Here is a 20,962-nt window from a genome sequence, read left to right on the forward strand (position 1 = left end):
ACTGAATTTTAAAATTCTACAATTTGATCAATAACCCGGTATGGAGGATGTTACACTGTTGATCTCCCTTTCATCGTTGTCAACGCTTCTGCTTGTTGCAGATTTACTTGTCTGTCTTCCTTGTTCTTGCGTCGATTTTCTTCTTGTAGAACAGCAGCTGCAACGTCATCGAAGACTAGACTGGTAACTGTTTGTTAAGTTGATGATGAGTTGATCATACGAATCCGATAGACTTTAAAGTAGAAGTTCTACACGTTCTTGTTCTACTATTTTACAGCTTAAGGAAGTAAGCTGAGAAAATAAAGTGTTTAGTGTGTTTAAGTGCTCCGTCACTGAAGTAGATTCTGATCATATCTCCTTAGGACTTCTTCTCGTACTGGTTGACAATATGCTTGACAATATGCTAATGCTAGATGAAAGTTTGCCATAACATTCCCGTCCATTTCGATCCATTTGTTATCGTCTGTGAAATCTACCGACCTTTCACCGATAGCTGCTAGACAACGTCTTTCCTCAGGATGGCCTTCATCTTCAATTTCCACAATGAGAAATTTCTCCCATTAAATTTTTCAATATCAAATTTCGTTACCATAGCTTCTATTACAGATAGCTCCCACTATTTCACTATCGTGAATAGTTCTCTGGAACCTTCAAAGAATGGGTAATAACTTCTTACTTTCTTATGTTGGAGGTTTCACCTTTTGGTGGCAACCACAAAGACAATAAGCAGATATTACACACTCAAATCTGGCTCTGATATCAATTATTGCGGAAGACAACTATCGAATAAAGCAAAATCACAACTGATAATTTGAGAAAATAAAAATGAAGATAAAAGAAGACACAAAATTTACTTGGAGAACCCTTAAATAATATAGGGTAAAAACCACGGGCAACAGTAGAAGAATTTCACTATGAGAAAATAGGAATTACAACTTCTCTCAATCTACCAAGGAGAAAACAATGATAATTATCTCTTAATAAAAATGAGAAAATAACTCTCAAGAAACTCTCTAAATTCTCTCTAGTATTGGAGGAAAGCTATAATGCTTTAGGATGATTTTGAAGCTAAATGGGTTAGAGTATTTATAGTTGAAGCTTAAAGACCAATCTTATAAATACCCTAAATTGTAATGACTAAATTTGCCTTTTACCCATTACAAAAATTCAACAAATCAAGCTGTATAATTTCGGTGCATTAATGCACCGAAAGCCACCACCACCTAATTTGACTTTTCACAAAAACTACTTGTAATAACCTAGTAACATACACGAATACAAAATTTAATTTAAAGGAAGTGAATTATAAAATTTTAAAGAAATAAAAATAAATTATCAATATAAAATATAAAAAAATTAAAATATATAACAATTTAATTTTTTTTGGAGGAGACGATCGCTCCTAACAGTCCTCATCCCTGCCACTAATTGTAATCTATCACCCATAAAATGAGAGTTATATAAACGCTCAGACTGTTAAGTCAATTGTATAGTGGCCTTTATATTCCCAATTTCCACCACATGAGCAATGCATTCTTCAAATCTTCACAATGCATAAGCATTCCAATTTTCCCCCTAAAACCCATGGGATCCTAGGCAAATAATATTTCATACCCTTCACGCGTTTTCCCTTTTACATAGAATGGTTTCAAGAACATCGTTCCAAAGGTCGACTTCAAATTTTGACACCAACATCAATATTGACAAAATACTTTTTATAATTCAGACCGATAGTTCTGAAGCTTTTCACCTTCTTTCCCCTCCAACTACGACCAATCCTTTTGCTCTTGTTAGAGCAATCGCTAGCCTTTTTAATAAAGTTTGGTTCGTAGATTACCGTCATATATATGGTGAAGCCAATGCCGCGGTTGATTTCATCGTCAAGATGGACGCCCCTCTTGATGGTTCCCTTGTTACTTTCGGCACATTACCACCTCAGCTAGTTGATAGGATTCATCGAAATATCTATGACCCTCATTTTCATTAAATATATATATCTTTCTTATATAAGATTTAAGAATTTGTCGCCTTACGGGCGGAGCCCATATACAACGAGGGGTGTCAATTAACATTTAAATTTTTTTAAATTTTTTTTTTATAAAAATATATATATATATATAATATTTGAAGAAAATGACACCACACTTAAAAAGGATTTTGAGGCTCAAAAGAAAATACATTTCACAATGATTAAATATGACCTTCAAATTAAATTTTCCAACTTTGTCCTTAACACACATCTACAGTCATCTTTGTTTCAACTAGGGGACACAGGTGTGATATCATCCTGTCTTAAGATATTATTTTGAAACGTTCCGTCAAAATTAACTGCATCATTATATCGATCTATCAATGTGACATTCGACAAAGCAACAAATATGAATAATTAAGAATAAACGTTAATTTTTATTAAGTGACTACTAGAATGTGGTGTTTAATAAGTTGAGTAGTTTGAAAATAATTAAATTTATTTGATTAAAATTTGATTTAAATTCAAATTTAAACTTGACTCGAGACTTTAATAAATTTAATTGAGTTGAGCAAGGTTTAACTCGACTCGATAAGTTCGCAAGCAACTCGTTAATTTTTTATATATTTTTTTAATAATTATCTTAAAAATTATTTCATTCAAAAAAATATTAATTTATTAATAAATAATAAAAAGATGATAATTATTAATTTTCTAATAAAAAACCAAATTATTAATTAATAATTATTATAAGATGTTATAACTGTTTTTTATTAACAGGATAACTATGTTAATCAACAAGAAAATTATTCTTCCAACTGTGTAGTTTGATGATCGCAAACAACAATGAACGAAGTGAAGATATGTTGATTTCTTCATTTTTTTGGATAAATTCCTCATATTATTATCCAAGAAGCAGTAGACAAAAACACTGCTACAACAATTACAGACCACCCAAAACAAACAGAATTAGCCTTCTAGGAGGAGGTAATCCCCCAAGCCTGGCAAAGTCTACAATTACCTATACTACTTTTAATCACAATTCTAGCTACCTTCACCCTCACTACCTCTTTAATACAATTCACCACATTATCTATATCCCTACTCACTCCTCTAAACTGTCTATAATTCCTCTCCATCCATATACAATAAACATAAACATACCATACAATTCTAAGTATAAACACAGGGAAAGTTTTACCTTTGAACCTATTAACAGCCCAATTAGCTCCTCATCCCAGGTCCCTACAGGTCTGTTAACATTGCAAAGTCGTGCAATCCTCTCCCACACAGCCTTCGAAAACGAACATTCAAAGAACAAATGGCTGCGAGTCTCAGGCGTATCTTCACACAATCTGCACTTGTCATCCACCTCAATCCTCATGCGAGCTAGCTTATCAGTAGTTGGCAGCCTATCAAGTATAGCCAATCAAGTAATAAGGGAGTGCTTCGGTATGTGCATAGGAAACCAGACTATCCTGTGCCATTCAACTTTCACTCTTCTCTCCCTAATCTCCTGCCAAATCCAATGAGCATTCACCTTGCTCCAGTCTGTTATCCTTGAGAACAAAGGTTGCAAATCTTCCCTTGTTTTCAGAATTTTCCTCACACTCCAGCTGAATGAATCTTTACTTTCAATGAACCAAAAATCAGCCCCTTTAAGGACATAAGACCTCACCCAAGCTACCCACAAAGAACCCTCAGCAAAGAGCAAATATTTACTTGAAGCATAGTACATGCTTTATTCCAGCATTTTAGATGTTTAAGGCCTAACCCCCCCTCATACTTAGGGGAACAAATCAAATACCAGCTCACACGAGCACCCTTAGTTGGGATATCACCTCCCTTCCAAAAGAACCTGGCACAAAGTTGGTAAACCCTCCTTACAACAGCAGGTAAAATAAGTTGTCTGCACCAAAAATTAGCTATGTTAAATAGAACAACCTTCACCAGTTGTAACCTACCAGTATAACTCACCATTTGTTGGACTAGTGTCCCAACTTAGCTTTGATTTTCTCCACTAAGCTAGCACAGTCTTTCTCAGTCAGTTTCCTGGGGACAAGAGGTACCCCCAGGTATCTCACTGGGAGACAGCTAATAGTAAATCCAGTAGTCTCTTGAATCAAAGTCCTCTGTCTTTCATTTATACCAGCAATGTATATTTCAGTCTTAGAGGCATTAAGCCTTAGCCCAGACATCACATAAAACCTATCCAAAACACATTTAACCCCAACAATTGAATCCAAGCTGCCTTTGAAAAAAATAAGCAAATCATTAGCAAAGCACAAGTGAGTTAGATTCACTCTTTTGCACTTAGGATGAAACTAATTTTTTTCTGAGGCAGCAACATCAAGCAATTTGGACAGGATGTTCATAGCAATGACAAATAAGTAAGGGGATAAAAGGTCCCCCTACCTTACTCCTCTTCTCCCTCTAAAATATCCCACAAGGCTACCATTCAAAACAATGGAGAATCTGGAGTCCATAACACAAGCCTCAATCCAGCCTCTAAACTGAGTTGGCAGCCCTAACCCCTTCAAGACAGCAAGCAGAAACTTCAAACTTAAAGAATCAAAGGCTTTTTGCAAATCAGCTTTAATAACACATCTAGGGGAAATATAACTTCTTCCATACCCTCTGACAAGCTCTTGAGCCAAGAGTGTATTGCTTTCGATATTTCTCCCCCTCACAAAGGCTGACTGGTTAGGAGTAATCATCTCAGGAAGGTATCCAACCAGTCTACTCACCAGTATCTTAGTGACAGTCTTATAAAATACAGAGCAGCAGGATATGGGTATAAAATCCATAGCTTTACAATAGTTAGGCTTCTTAGGAGCTAAAGCTATGGCAGTAGAGTTAAAAACAGACAACATTCTAGAGGTTTCAAAGAAATACCTCACAACAGCAATAAAATCAACTCTAACAATGTCCCAGGCATATTGAAAGAACCCAACAGTGTATCCATCTGGGCCAGGGGCTTTATCCTTGCCTTGGTTTCATACAACCATTTTAATTTCATCATTAGTGAAAGTTTTGACCAAGTCTTCATTAGCACCTGCAGGAAGAGTGTACCCCAATAAATCTATCACTAAATTGTTAGTACACCCCTGCACAATATCATCAACATAACCAATCTGCCTTGTAAAATAGTTCACAAGTTCATCAGCTATGGAATCAAAAGTTTCCAATTTATTACCACCCTCATCAACCAGGACCCTTATTGTGTTTCTCTTTCTTTTAACTGCCACATGAGAATGAAAAAACTTTGTGCATTGATCTCCACTAACCAGCCAGTCCACCTTAACCTTCTACTGGTAGAATAATCTTTCAGCATTTTCTAAATCACTAAGCTCTTGGCCTAGTTTCCTTTCATTCATCACATCACCTGGAATCCCTCCAAAAAGGTTCAGAATTTGTTGTTTCTCCAATTGAATCATTTTTTCAGCCACTTTCTCAGTTATGTTAGCAAAGCATCTTTTATTGAAAGCTTTCTGTAACATCCTCAATACTGGGTTAGTGACCAAATTGTAAAGTTTTAGAAATTGGTGATTAAAGTGATAATTGAATAGTTCAATGATTTATTGGAAATATGATGAAGGTTAATTAGTAATTATTGAATGAATTAAAGGGTAAAATGGTCAATGACAAGTAGATTTTTATTCTTTATAAGATAAGAAACCAAGTGGGAAAGGAGAGAATTATCCAGAGTTTTCTTTCTTCTTCTTCTTCTTCCTCCTCCCGTATCTCCAAGCTCAAAGGTGATTTTCTTTGTTTATGGATTAATTGTTGATTTTAAGGTTGGGTTTTGATATAAGATGATAACTAAGCTTAAGGAAAGCTTAAGTTATCTTAAAATCAAAGTATGATGGAGTTAGGAGGGATTAAAGATTTTAGGTTCTTAGGTAAAATCTTGAAATAGAGTTCATAACTAGAGTTGGAAGTTAAATTTGACTTGTCAAGGGTCTAATTAAGAAGTAGAAGTCATAGAATTGGAATCAAAACATATTGCAAAGTTGGTTTAATTCTTGAGTTACATATGAGGAGTAGAATTTTGAAGTTAAAGATGGTTTATATGGATATAAATTGGTTTAAGCATGTGTTTATGAGTTAAGAACATGAAAGGGGATGAAAGATGAAGCATTTAAATTGATTTGAGTAGATTTTCAGGCTTAAAAATGAATTCTGGGCTATGTGCATCGGTGCACATTGAATGTGCACCGATGCATCAAGGGTAAATTTCTAGAAATTGTTCAGAGTGTATCGATGCACAAGAAGTGCATCGATGCACCCATTACAAATGAAAACATCGAATGCAGTTAGTGCATCGATGCATAAGGAGTGCATCGATGCACCCCCTTAAAATGAAAACATCGAAGGTGAGTTGTGTATCGATGCATGTGTAGTGCATCGATGCACATGTTAAAGAATGCATCGATGCACTGTAGAATGCATCGATGCACTGTAGAATGCATCGATGCACTTCAAGGGGAAATTGAAATAGACATTTCTTTTGGTCTAAGAAATGATAGATTAGTATATCAATGGATATATGTATTAATGTATGATTATGTAAATATCGAACATGAACAAGTTTCGGAACGAGTATCAAGTTAAGATTCGATCGAAAGAGAGAAAATCATAAAAGGGGATCAAAATTTAGTGAGGCCAAGGTGAGTGCATAATAGTGACATGTATTGTTTAATGGAAATAGAACTTGCGATGAGTCTATTTCCTAGAATAATATGCATGAAGTCATGAATGAGATTATGTGGTTGTTATTATTATATGTGTTATATGTGATTATATATTTTACATTAATTGTATGTATGCATAACTAAAGATATTGATATGCTTTGTATATGCTATAGGATTTGTGTAAAACACTAAAATGTAATAATGGAAGAACATGAAATAAATTATATGATAGAGACATAAGGAATGAAATGAACGAGTGAGTATAAGATAATCGAGTATAAGTCATATTATATGGTATAGGTGATTACACGAGAAATGTTATAAGACTCTATGAGGATAGTATAAATTCGAGGGTATATGCATAAATAAGGATACATAAGTTATATAGGGAAGATTTATATAGTTAAAGGAAACTATGGTTTAGAATTAAAGTGAAGAGCTACAAAGCTTTATGAAAGAGTATATGTATGAAGTAATGGGAAATTAAACTAATTAAATATATTAAATTAGTATATATAGATGAATTATGTAAGTGAAAGGGGAAATGAGATAAAATAAGTAGAAATTATTTATAGGATAAATGAGACCATTTGAACATGTATTATAAACTTTATAAAGAGGACTTAGGGTAAATCATTATATGGTATAAATATAGGGCATTACTATGTAAATTACATTAAAGAGACATGTTTACACGATTACAAGATATGATACCGGATATTAGATATATGAAAGAGAAAGTATATGTTATATGAGAAAGGAAACAAGTTAAATGATATTGAATCAGTGAATATAAGAGATTAAAGCATAAATTATATGAACTATATAAGGATAGGATATGACATGTTTATGGAACACAGGAGAAGTGTTATATGCCATGTGATACATGAATACGAAATGATATGAGAATTTACATGAACTACGTTAATGTATATGTGAATGAAGATACGAGTTTATATGAATATGTGATATGTTTACATGAATATGAAAAAGGATATAAAAGATAATGCCCATGATATGTGTAATGAGAGCTAGGGGTATAGTTGGCATGCCAAGAGTCGAGGGTCTACGCGGTCTTTCGGGACATATATGTATTCCTTGGAATGTGTGATGTCTTTTGAGACACATAGTTGATCATGCTAATAAAGAATATGATATAAAAGAACCTTGTATGATATTATGTGCTTTGTTTGTAATCTTTATGGTGAAATGATATATGTGATATGATGGTGATGTGTATATAGCTTGGTTAAGAAGAATAGGCACAAGAACATATGACTAAAAGATAAAGAAGAAAATAAGACTATTAAAGAGATAATGAGAAATTTACTATATACGCTTTATATGTTTTGTGTTAGGAAATATATTACCATAATTATATGATGATATGGGTATTTCTTTGTGAAACAATATGTATGTATATGATATATATATATATATATATATATATTATGTTTGGATGCATTTTATGGTTTATCATGATTACATGAAATGTGTATAATAGGAATTAGTTATGATATGCTATAGTCAGTTTGTTTATGCCTCACTAAGTCATAGACTTAATGTGTGATTGTTTCACACGTAGGTACAGAATCGAGAAGAGAAGCGAAGAAGAGCAAGACATGTCAGCATCTCCCTTACAAAATTTCAAATCAGAAAATAGATAATTTAAATGTGTTTGGTTATTTTGATATAGTTGGCATGTACTATTGATTAAGTTGAATATGCTCTGATCGATTTTGGTTATTTTGGTCGCTTTATGTAAATAAACCGCTTTTATTTTAATGAAAGTTTTAAATTTTATTTGAATTTTCTCAAGAGTCAAAGTTTGAAAAGTCAATGTGACACCTCAGACTCGTATTAGGTCGGATACGGGTTGGGGGTGTTACACTTTCAGCACATGCTTAAGTCTCTTCAATTTACAAAACAGGACTTGCATAGGGTCCCCCTGCACATCCTTGCCCAAGATTGCCCAACCACCTCCTTAAATTCATGATGCAATGCCCAAAAGTAAAAAAAATTAAAGGGCTTTGGCCTAGAAGCAAGGTTCTCATGAGTGCACCAAACAACTGTCATGCAATGATCAGTAACTCCAGGGGCTTGAAACTCCACATGAGAGTTTGGAAATGCCTCACACCATTGATCATTAACCATAACTCTATCCAATTTTCTGGCTAGGAAGCCCTCTTCTTGTTTATTAGACCAAGTAAACACAGGCCCAAAAAAGGGGTGATCTACTAGACCCAAATCTGTCATACAATTCCTCAAGTCATCCATTTCTGATGTGAGGTGCCAATCCTCATACTTTGAGCTCTCCATAGCTTTAACAGTAACGTTCAAATCTCTCCCAACCAACCAAATATTACTACCAACCAAAGAACAAACATTAGAGAGTTGATTCCATAGCTCTTCCTTGAAACACCATTATTGCTGCCATACACAACAGATACAACAACACTCCTACCACCCAAGCAACCCTGAATAGAAATAGACTGATCTTCCATTTTCAGAACAAAAAATTATAAATTCTTCCTCCACAGGACCCAGATCCTACCATTATCTAAGCAACTGTAATTCCAGCAGTAACTCCACTCTTCCACAAACTGAGCCATAACATTCTGAGCCTTAATCTCTTTGACCCGAGTTTCAAGCAAACAAACAATCTCAGCCTGCATTTTCTCTATACGAGACATAACACCTTATGTTTTTAGGGATGGTTGAATCCCTAATATTCTAAAAAATCACAGTCATAAGATAGGGACAAGGTTTAAACCTCCCACTTCACCAAGCCTTTTTATCTTTTCCATATTATCTTTCTTCTTGGCTTTCATTTTCAGAAGAATATTGGCAACACCCTGAGAAGCTAGTCTCGGCTTTCTTCCCCCACCCTCAACTTATCCAATAAAGAACCTAGGACTTCAAACTTGTTTGAAGAACCAACAACATGCCCCTTATTCTTTTAACCTTTTTCCCCTACCTCTCCGATTAGAAGCAGGGTCCACAGGCAAGATATCAACTCCCTTAGGAGCCGCTTTCACCATACTGTCAGCAACCTTACCTGAATCCATACTAGTCTTCAAACTTTTCCCAATATCTTATTGTTCTTTAAGGGACAACTCCCCAACCTCCACGTTATTAGCTTTGTCTAGCCCCTATACATCCTCAGCAGCAAAAGGCATCTCACTAGCCTTCACATTATCAATTGGAGCTAACCCAGGAACATCTTTATCATTAGCGTGACTCTGCCCAACATATCCCTTTTCCATAATAGGCTGTAATCCAGAATTAACCAAACCCAAACCCAAATCGCCTTCCACACCTTGAATAAGTTCTCATCCCAGGTAGCTTATCTGATATTTCAGGAGCCTTGTCCTTAACTCTCCACTCCATCTTTCCTTCAATTCCACCAACAGTGCAAATCTTATCTGAGTGACCAAATATCTTACATTTAGAGCAGCACGCAGGAAACAAGGAATTACCACCTTCACAGTACAAACAGACTCTCTCACACCTAATATCAATCGAACGAGGCAATCTAGTCCCAACCTCAACTTCAATACATACCTTTGCAAATTCCAGCCGTTCCTTAGCAGTCGTGATCGAGTCCATGTACAACGGACACCCAGGGCACTAGCTATATAACTAAGCCCTAACTTTGAAAAGAGCTCAAGCGGAACGTTGAACAACTGAATCCACACCGGCATCATTTCCAGGTTAAAATCAAGACGCTTCAGATTGGGCTCCCACTTCCTAAGCACCAGCGGCTTGTGTTGAAAATGCCAGGGATCGTTCTCAAGACAGTCCCGACTAACCCTATTAGCAAAGGAGAAAACATAAAGGTTAGAGCTAGCAATACTAACCTTAACCACCGATTTACCCTACTTAATCTCCACCAGCTTCTGCAGGGAACCAAAATTGGGCGTCGACCCAATAAATTACCCCACCAGAGAGTTTTGCCACTCCGAAATCCCCTCCTCAAAGATAACAATCGGAGGAACCACCGTCGTAGCCCCCTCACAACACTCCGGAGGAAAGAATTCCAGCGATTAGTCCTCAACACCAGAGAACAAACTCCTCCAATCCATGCCACAAGACAGTCACAAGGAATCCATCCTAAGCGAATGGAGCCAAACAATCAGCAAGAACCAGGGGAAAACCCTAAAACTCAAAAACAATAGATCTGCTATCGAGAGAGAAAAACGGTTATTCCCTGGGAAAGCGGTTATAATTGTTCTTGGTGATTTCTTCATTTTTATGATTATGTATCGTTGAATTTATTTCGGAATGCTTAATATTGTAGTTTGATATATTTGTGGATTGTTACTTTGGTTTTAATATGTTAATTTGGTATATTTATGGATTTTATTTTTGAGTTAAAACTTTGAAATTGCTTCATGCACTCTTTTAATAATTTTTTTGTTAAATTTGTTAATTTATGTTTATTAAGCTTTATATAATATTAGTTTATTTTATCTAGTTAAAAAAATAAGATAAAAATTTCAGTGAGCTTAAAGAGAACAGCGAGTTGAGCAATAAATTTTTTTAACGAGCAACATTAATAAAATTTTAACGAACAACGAGTAACGAATTAAATTAAATAATATTTTTTAACAAACACAAATCTAATACTATCCAACTCCAGATCAACTCACTAGATAAACGATTGAATGTATTTATTCCAACGAGAAAATAGCGGGACCTACTCTAGCAATTTACTAAACAAAATTAATAACCACTGTAATTAATTTATTGATGCAGTAAAATGACAAAACCCTACTAATCACACAGACTCTATTCTATATTAACCTCATAAACCGTCCTCCCCTTTTCAAATTCCCAACTTCATTTCTTGTCTGAAACAATCAATGGTTCGCAAACTTCCCGACGAATACACTCCTCCCGCCTCTTCCAACGACGAAGAGTCCTCCGACGGAAGCAGCAACGCCACCAATGAAGAGGAAGAGGAGAAAACTTCATTGAAAAAGCAGAAGGCCGATTCCGGTGAAGTTGGCTTTGGCTACGAGTACGACTCAGATAAGTCTTTCCCATCCCCTAATGTCTCTGATTTCACTATTAAGCCTATTGTTCCCAAGCCCAACAAGTCCGCTCCGAAGCCGAAGCAATCTGCTAATGAATCAAGTTCAAAGAGAAAGAGGGCATTGTCATCTGCATCCGATGGTGGATCTGGTGCCGTGAAGTCGCCAGTGATAGTTAGGCGGTGGAGTGAGGCTGAGGAGATCGCGATCTTGAAAGGTTTGATCGAGTACAAATCAAAGGAAGGAGCCGACTCTTTTAAGGATTCTAGTAGCGGGTTTCTTGATTTCATCAAGAAAAAGTTCGAAGCCGACGTGTCAAAGACCCAGTTGTATGAGAAGATCAGGAGACTAAAGAACAAATACAAAGTAAACGCTGAAAAGGGGCAGAACGGGAATGAACCTGGTTTACCAATTTACCACGTTCGCAAATGTTTCCAGCTATCAAAGAAGATTTGGGGAAATGAAACTAATGAAAAGAACAACAAGACTCGAAAGAAAACGAAGAGTTTGAGCAGCGCAGATGATGACAAGCCCCAAACGCAAACAAAGGCTCCGTGCAGTGAAGATGGAAGCAAGACTGAAGTTAACGGAGGAGAGAATTCTGGGTTGCCTGTTTCTATAAAAGACAATGAACAAGCTTCTAAATCCTCAACCCAAATTAGCTCAGGTAATAAAGAAGATAATGTAGATTTTTGGAAGGATTTCCCGTTCTTGAAGGAGAGTTTAGAGACGGACTTCACTGAAAGATGGGGGGTTGCGGGTTATTCTATGTTGGAGGAAATGGGGAGGAAAACCGATGCTGCTGGTAGAGAGAAGTTGAAGCAAATGGAGAAGGCGGAGAAGCAGCTGAGGATTGATCGATTGGAACTGTTTCTGAAGAAGGTAAAGTTTGCTCAGGAAATTGCTGAATCCGTATTGAACTCTATCAAAGGTACTGGAGTTTAGGTACAGATTTCGGGTTACTTTTTTCCCCATTTTTGTTGGGGTTTATGCCTGTTGATCACAGTATGATATGAATTTTAATGAAATAGTGAATACATTTTGGTCTTGGGTTATAATTTTCCTAATCTTTGATTAGATTTTTTATTCAACCAAATAATAATATATTTAAGACAATTTAATGTTGATTCATTCGGAGATAAACATTTGTTATATCGGAACGATTATTGACAAACCAATAAACAGGATCGAAAAGGAAAAACAAAGATATCAGATTTACATGGAAAAATCACAGGTAGAGTAGAAGAATTTTCTAATATGAAGGAAGAAAATACAAGAATATTTTGGTGAAAGAAAAAAATTTGATTTCTAATCATGACCCTTAGTATCTATTTATAGAGATAGCACATGATTATAAATGAAAACTAAATAAAGTAGAAATATACTTTAATAAAGTTTTCTACTTTTAATTAAATTGAGTTTCCTATTTTTTTAATATTTATATATTAATTAATTTGTGCCATTTTGAATTCGAGTCAAACTCTAACAAATCTCCACATTGACACGAATTCTAAAAGTGCAAAGGTTTCGAGACAAAACACTCAAATTCAATGTGACATCCAAACTCAACAAAAAAACAATTCTTTACTTCAGCGAACAAGTTCTCTATCTCTTCCACAACACCCCTCAAAGGGGAAATCTTCAGTAATGGACACTGATCGAATCTAAGTTTTTTCTAGGCTTGGATATAGTCTTCACATCGACATGATTATCATAAGTGTCAACTTTGCTCACAAATATTTCACCACGAGCAATATCATGCACAACACGATCCTAATCATCAAAGATAGTTCTGTCTTCAAATGTATTATATTCATGAAATTGAACTACTTTCTGCTTCACATAACCGTTCTAACCACTGTTATTTTGTTCAACAACGTTATTTGACACGATGGATGAAACACCAATTGCATTATCTAAAATTGTTGAACCATGTAGAACATAAAACTTGGTAGTCTTTCTCTGCCCTTTCAACACAAGAGAGTCCTTGCAAATTTTCATAGCTCCACATTCACTGAAGAATTTGTACCCTTTTGAATCTAGAGTACCTAACAAAATTAGATTTCTACTCAAATCTGGAACATGTCTCACATTACCAACTGTTCGAACAATCCCGTCGAACATCTTAATATTAATTGTGCTAATACATGCAACTTTACAAGGAACATTATTTCCCAAAAATACATCACTTATAGAAACATCTTCATACGTCGTAAACCAATCACGATTAGGACTCATATGAAAACTACTACTAGAGTCAAGTATTCACTCATCACTTGTTATAAAGTTGTCATCAGTCGCAACTAAGAGTTATCCGTCATCGTACTCCTCTACTATACTGACCACACTAGATTTTCCAGAGTTCTGCTCTTCAGTTTCTCTTTTGATTTTATTTTGCAACTTGTAACACTTCGATTTAACATGACATTTCTTTTTACAATAGTGACAAGTTTTATCTTGGTTGGAAGATTTTGATTTACCCCTTCCAATATTATCAGAAGAAAGCTCGCCTTTTCTTCCAGTGTCTGAGCTAATCAATTTATGCATCACGAGACCATCTGTCTGGAGCTCGGAAACAGATACAAGATATTTCATCTTGTCAAACGAGTGTAAACCATTATAAACTTCTTCAAAAGTGTTTCGTGACTGTGTAAGATTGTATCTCTGAAAGACGAGTATGAAGGAGGCAACAAACATAGGAAGATCAATCCTAAGTCTTCTTGATCACACTTCACTTCTAAAGTCTCTAGATTAGAGACGGTTTCATTGAATGTGGCCAGGTGCTTTTCAAGAGACTTCTGCCAACTTGAGGGAATAAAGACGTTGTTTTAGGTACAACTTGTTGGTCAATGATTTCTGCATGCAAAGTTCCTCCAATTTTGTCCACAAAGATGCATTTGGTTTTTTACTTTCAACACATCTTGTAAAATTTGATTTGATTAGTGTAAACGGATCTGATAAAGAGCTTTACGATCCTTACGCTTTTCCTCATTCGTCCATTGTGTTACCGGCTTATCATCAAATCTTTCCTCTAACAACATTGATGATATATTTTGTTTTCCAAAGAAATTTATTTAAAAAGTCAAATATTTTTTATGGAAATTACTTATTTGACAAATCAACTTTATTTTATGATTTTTTTACTAAATAAACTTTATTTTATGGATTTTTTTATAAGGAGTCTTTGACCATCAATTTTTAAGGAATAAAATCCCACTATTTAAATTTTTAAAACCATATATTTTAATTGTCTTTATGTTATCGAATATGTAAAATTAACTAAATTTATTTTTTAGAATATTTTAGATATTGTTGGAATTTTTATATTTTTAATTATGAATATTATTAATAATGTTTATTATTTAAATATTTATTTTCTATTTTTTTTGAATTTTTAATGATTTTAAATGGAAAAACAAATGAGTTAGGATCCACTTACCTAATGTAAAATTCTTTAGTTTTATATAGATTTATGATCGTGCGACAAGTGAAAATAGATAGCTGAGTTGAACTCATTTCCCCCTAATGAATATCTCTTTATTTACTACTATTAATCTCGATAATCTATTTTCTCATCCAACCGTCCTTAATCTTTGAAAAATTAAATTATTTTTTCATTATGTAAGGAATTTTTATCCCAAACAAACTTCACCAATTAAATGTTTTCATGTCAATAAATTTAATGACAAGTAGTGTGATCAATGACAAACAATAAGAGAGGCTTAATTGATCACGAGTTTTTTAAATAGGGGTCCATCATGATATATGATTAAAGGTGAGGTGATAGGGTTAAAAATATTTTTGATGAATTCATATCCTCATACGAACACTTTTTCTCAAAATAAAATTTTAAGATAAACTTAATTAATAAAAAGTTTTCTAGACTAACAAAATAAACGATTTCTCTTTTTCAACATATTGATAAAATACTTGTAAAATAAGAAAGTTTTAATCAAGTTTTTAGTCATTTTCTACTCAATAATTCAATATTTGACAAATACTAATACTCTATCAAAAGTATAGATATTATATAAACAATATCGATATTATTCTTACGATATTGATGCTATTTGAATTTTCACTCTTTAAGATTATAACATAATATTGATAAAATAATATGAGTACTAGATACTCTCATAGTAGTATTAATATTACTCGTATGAGTGTCGATGCTACTTAAGCGTTAAAACAACTTCAAGGATTTTAGCATATCAGACAATATCGATACTTCAATATAATATCAATACTATTATGATGAGTATTAATACTCATTTAAGAGTATCGAGACTCACTGAGTTTTGTAATGACTATTAGAACATAGTACCAATATTAAAAATGAGTATCAGTACTCTTATAGTAATATTAATACTATTTATATGAGCATCGATACTACTTCAGAGCTAAAACAACTTAAAAGATTCTAGTATAACAAAATAATATCAATACTTCAACATAGAATCAATACTTTTGTGATGACTGACGATACTCCCTTAAGAGTATCAATACTCACAAGAAAATCTTTAGTGTGGATAATTAAGGTAGTGAATTTAAATTTGATTGAGGAAGATGAACCATTCTAAGTCACTTGTGTCAAATTGTTCTTTATTTTTCTGACAGAAACTTTCACCAAAATTTATATTACCAATTCACCCCTTTTGGACTATATTAGAATGTTTAAAAACCTCTTGGATAAATACTAGGAGAGTTCAATTAACATCAAAGTCATTTATGACCTCTACTTCAACTACCAATATTTTTGGTAATTTCGAACCTATCAACGAAATTTCATACTTTAATTAAGAGTGTCAGAGTTGTGTTTGGTATTAAAGCTTTGAATAACGAATAACGAGTTAATAATTATGTGTGATTAAAATAAATAAATAAATAAATATTTACTTTAGACAAAAAGTCATATGAAATTTGATTTCTTGATGATAATTTATTTGACGCTATAAATATAAAATATGTCTTATTCTTTAAAATTATGAGATAATTATTTTGAATAATTATAATATTTTTTTAGATTTATATAATTTTTGGGGTTTCAGTTGTAAGGATGATCTTGTAAACAATTTAAGATAGTATTTTGAGATACACCAGATTTTGAGATATATATACCATGTCATGAGATACATGAAACATCATGTATCTATATTTTTATGATCTCTACTATATAGTGGATTATTTATTTCGTTCGGTTGTAAAAATAAATAATATTAAATCACGTTAAATCTTATCTTTTAATACATTTCTTATTTCTACGTAAACAAATGTGTCAAACCTCCAATTACTGAACTAATTTTTTTTAACTTAAAACCAATATATAGCAATTGAATCAGCTGTCCCGCAAGATTGATATTCATTCATTTTGTTTTAGTTGCAGGGCGAAAGTGATTGTCAATCAATGATGAGTAAGGTTCCTCTAAAGATGTCATCTCCTAATGTTCCTCAGTAGCTGCTGTGGCGGAAACGTAATATGCAACAGAAAACAGCCCATGAACAAAACACAAAACCCCTCCGACCGACAAGAAATGGTGGTGCGTGAAACCACAGGAAGCCCTGGATTTGTTGTTTGATATCATCCCTATCACCAGTGTCGACAATCCAACGGCTAACATGATCCTGATCAATCCACAAATTAAGTATGAAATGAGATACACTGAAGGGTTAAATTTTCAATGCTTGATTGTGCAGGAACATAATTACCATGTGAAAATGAGGCATGCCAATGAGAGTTGCCTGTTAGGGGAGGCTTTTTGGAACTCTTCTTGAGAACAGGTACACATGCAGCCGCCCAGCAGGTTAGTGAGAACGTGGGCTAGACTCAATAGTATAGCTGCACCCAAAGCTAGCTTGAAAGCTTCATGGCTCGGGTCTCTGCACTCAAATATCCACAATCTCAAATGCTTAACCTGTTGATCAATATCGAGAAAGATGAAACCTGGTGAATTAGTTGATAGAATTAACAAAATTTATTAAACTAAACAATACAAAGCACCTTGTTCTGTGCAACTTCGGCTTGGATGCCAAGAATCCCCGCTGCAACATCCATGGCAACAATCAGCAGACAAACGAGAAGACCTTTGAGTTTAAGCATGTTTTTTTGTTTGTCCCAGAAACTAAGGGAAACAAATGGAAATGAGAAGCAAGTTAATTATGTAAAATGGGATTAAGCTTGGCTGTTAATATATAACAAGAAACTTCTTTTTGGTTAATACTTTAATGTTTTCTTCTCTTCTGATATGTTGGATTCCTTTCATGGGGAAGAAGAAAAGTAGGGTTTAAATCATAAAATGCCATTGGAATTTTCTTTTGACTTTGATTAGCAAAATCTCCCATTTCTTGTTCATACAGTCAGTGAAGCACGTTGAGGAGGGCAAGCTTGAGAAGGTTGGAATAAATGAAGGTGAGCCAGGCTAACTATGCCTTAACTCCTACTGCTGCTATTTGCATGTGACAAACAAACAAACAAATGGAGTGGTTCTTGAAAGTACTTTATATAAAAGAATCATATTGGTTGGGTTTCACTCTTTTTAAGTATATCTTGGAAGTTTGAGCATGTGATATAACCTTTTAAGTATATTACTTGCATATATATATTTTATATATATATATATAGTAAATAAATAGTTCGAGCACCATGAATGGTAGGAATGTGAGCGTTTGATGTCAAATGTGTGAGAATTATCTTTAAACATATATTATCTTATATTTACTATAAATTAATAAGAAAAAAGAAAAAGAAAATTTAAGTGTTGATTTCGCTACTTCTATGATGTCTCGAACCAAAATGGAATAAAATCTTGAATTTGTGAAATAAAATCTCACAAATATGTAAGATTAATTTTGAGCAGCTTAATTGATTAGGTTAAACCTTTAATAGAAAAACTGAAGTTACCGTAATATGTGGCTTAGTTGGAAAAATCATTATATGTGACACCACTATTCTGGATCGATGGCTCGATTGAAATAAAAACAATTATTTGTGGCATCACTATTCTAAACCGATGGCTCGTTTGAGAAAAAACCACTATCAATGACATTAATTAGAGGTAAATAAAACTCAATTGGATATAAAAAATTGATATTTTTAATTCGATTTCAATTAACTCAACTTGTAATTTTATAAATTCGGCTCGAAAAAATTTCAAATTTAAGTTAAGTTGTAAAATAGAACTTGAATATTTGAATAACTCAAAATTTTTAGTAATTAGATTACTGGTTTTCAAGTTTGAGTCAAGTTCTTCAATTATATATGATATATGTATATCACAAAATCGTTTAAATTAGAATCAAATATTACATTAATATTATAAATATTTTTAATTAAATTTAAACATAAACTCATTACTCAAATAACTCAATTAGATCGAATGCTCACCCATAACACCATATTATAAAATGGTATCTTGGTTGAAACTATATTCTATCAAAATTTATATGACCAATTAAACCCAATTACTAATGATATGTCTCAATTATCGGGGGGTTTTACTCAAATATACAAATTTATTATCAAAATGACAATTTTTTTTTATTAATTCTCAAATTTACATCTTTTTGAAAAATATTTTTTAATAAAAAGAGTATTTTTGTTGTTGTTGGAGACGATGTAAACATATTGCAATTGTATAGCTTTGATGAAAGATTGTTACACAAATAATGTTATAATCAAAGTTTTGATGATCCCGAGTAATCCTCCTCCACGACTTGTACGAGGTTTGTTGTATATTATATATTGCTATTTTTCATATATTCATTTTCTTTGATACACATACCATCCAGTTGCATCTCTCATTAAGATGACCACAATAGAAAACATGTTTATTTCCATTAGCTCATTTGACTTTAGAATGACTGAAATTACATCTGTTGTAATTTATTTTACTACAATCAATGTATGTTCTTTGGTTGGGAACTCCATTCTAATATATAACTCCCCCTCAGTGAAAGAGGAGATAATACCATTGTAGCATAAATTAGATGTATCAGGAAATTCTGGTGCGTGCATTATTTTAATGTCCAAAGTGTACATGTGATAAAGGTTCATATTGCGCTTGGTTCATACTTCTCTTGCCTTCTCCTATTCTTTTTGACAACTGCCGTTTTGATGTCAAAATAAATTCCTTCTTCTAATTTGATAAATAAAGAAAATACATAGTAAAAAGAAGTAAGGGTCGATCCTCAGGGACTTAGAAAATTCTAAATTTCTGTTTGAATAGTTTAAACTAGACGTTAAGTAGTAAAAAAGAGGGTTTTGGTAAAAAAAGATTAAATAATAAAAAGCAATTTAAAGAAAAATAAAGAGAATAGAAATTGAAGGTTGAAAATGAATATGCTAAAAACAGCCTCAAGCCTCGCTTTGACTCAATTTCCTTCGGATCATTGAATTAGATTTTCCTTTCGGGATTCACGTCGGTTACTTTGTCTACAAGGGCAATCCTCGTGACTCTTCTTTGTATACCGAATACCCAAGGCAATCTTTGACTCCAGCTTAAAAAATTGATCTGATCAACATCAATTGTTGTAGATCAATAACTGTTTAAGTTCATGGAGACCGACTCGTATTGTTGTTTCAATAACTACTAATTCCGATCTCAATTCCCTCTTGGCAAGGCAATCTCGCCAAGTGTGTTCCCATGAAGTCGAATGTGTTTTCAATAAGCCGATCATTCCTCCCACACATTTAATCACAACAACATCTTGACCAAAGTCAATCTTTGATTTTGAAAACTGTTTTGATTTTGAAAATAAGCGTAGGGATTGAGAGAGATATTCCGAAGTTATTAAGGTGTTTTTCAATTCTCACGTTGGAATTGAGTCATTGCTTAGCTCTCATCTTATGAGAAAATTAGCTAAGCATGACAAAAGTCATACTTAGCATGTTTAAAAATAAAACTTAAAATAAAAATGAAAACGAAAAGAAAAACAAAAACTTGAAAAGAAAAGAAATAACTTTATATAACTAGAAAGAAGAGAAAGATTAAATTCTGAGTTATTTTTAGGCTTACCCCAAGAGGGTATTTATAGCCTCTAAAATCGTAGTGATAACATAGAATTTAAAATAAAAATAATCCTAAAGATAATTCCAAATGTTTTCTAAATTCAAACTTTAAAATTTAAAAATAAACCTCCTAATATTTTCTGCCCGTCCACCTTCCAGAAGGCACTGACTAGATCTTCTAGAAAACTGCTGCTGACTGACCTTCTAGAAATTGTCACGTCAGACCGTGCAATGCCCTGAGTCGTGCCCATGTCTCCA

At 33.5% G+C, this 20,962-nt stretch overlaps 3 protein-coding genes across 3 annotated transcripts; 1 reads left to right on the forward strand and 2 right to left on the reverse strand.

Annotated features, from left to right (window-relative positions):
• Window positions 1–2,873: 2,873 nt before the first annotated feature.
• Window positions 2,874–9,930, reverse strand: LOC120120427. Its single transcript, XM_039140073.1, has 14 exons — window positions 9,823–9,930; window positions 9,642–9,738; window positions 9,438–9,557; window positions 9,208–9,344; window positions 8,627–9,076; window positions 5,355–5,460; window positions 5,025–5,210; window positions 4,385–4,958; window positions 3,971–4,216; window positions 3,777–3,878; window positions 3,439–3,690; window positions 3,171–3,381; window positions 3,022–3,102; window positions 2,874–2,903 (listed from the first exon to the last, which is right to left on the reverse strand). The coding sequence occupies exons 1-14, from the start codon at window positions 9,928–9,930 to the stop codon at window positions 2,874–2,876; spliced, it is 2,700 nt and encodes an 899-aa protein (XP_038996004.1).
• A 1,554-nt stretch (window positions 9,931–11,484) lies between these two features.
• On the forward strand, window positions 11,485–12,676 carry LOC120120287 (STOREKEEPER protein-like). Its single transcript, XM_039139949.1, has one exon. It carries the CDS (start codon window positions 11,530–11,532, stop codon window positions 12,643–12,645), a length of 1,116 nt encoding a protein of 371 aa, XP_038995880.1. The 5' UTR covers window positions 11,485–11,529; the 3' UTR covers window positions 12,646–12,676.
• A 4,394-nt stretch (window positions 12,677–17,070) lies between these two features.
• LOC120120391 lies at window positions 17,071–17,837 on the reverse strand. Its single transcript, XM_039140053.1, has 3 exons — window positions 17,699–17,837; window positions 17,407–17,612; window positions 17,071–17,322 (listed from the first exon to the last, which is right to left on the reverse strand). Exons 1-3 carry the CDS (start codon window positions 17,795–17,797, stop codon window positions 17,139–17,141), a joined length of 489 nt encoding a protein of 162 aa, XP_038995984.1. The 5' UTR covers window positions 17,798–17,837; the 3' UTR covers window positions 17,071–17,138.
• Between the last annotated feature and the right edge of the window lie 3,125 nt (window positions 17,838–20,962).

This window comes from Hibiscus syriacus, unplaced genomic scaffold (genome assembly GCF_006381635.1).
Source record: "Hibiscus syriacus cultivar Baekdansim isolate YM2019G1 unplaced genomic scaffold, ASM638163v2 tig00110338_pilon, whole genome shotgun sequence".
Lineage (NCBI taxonomy): Eukaryota > Viridiplantae > Streptophyta > Magnoliopsida > Malvales > Malvaceae > Hibiscus > Hibiscus syriacus.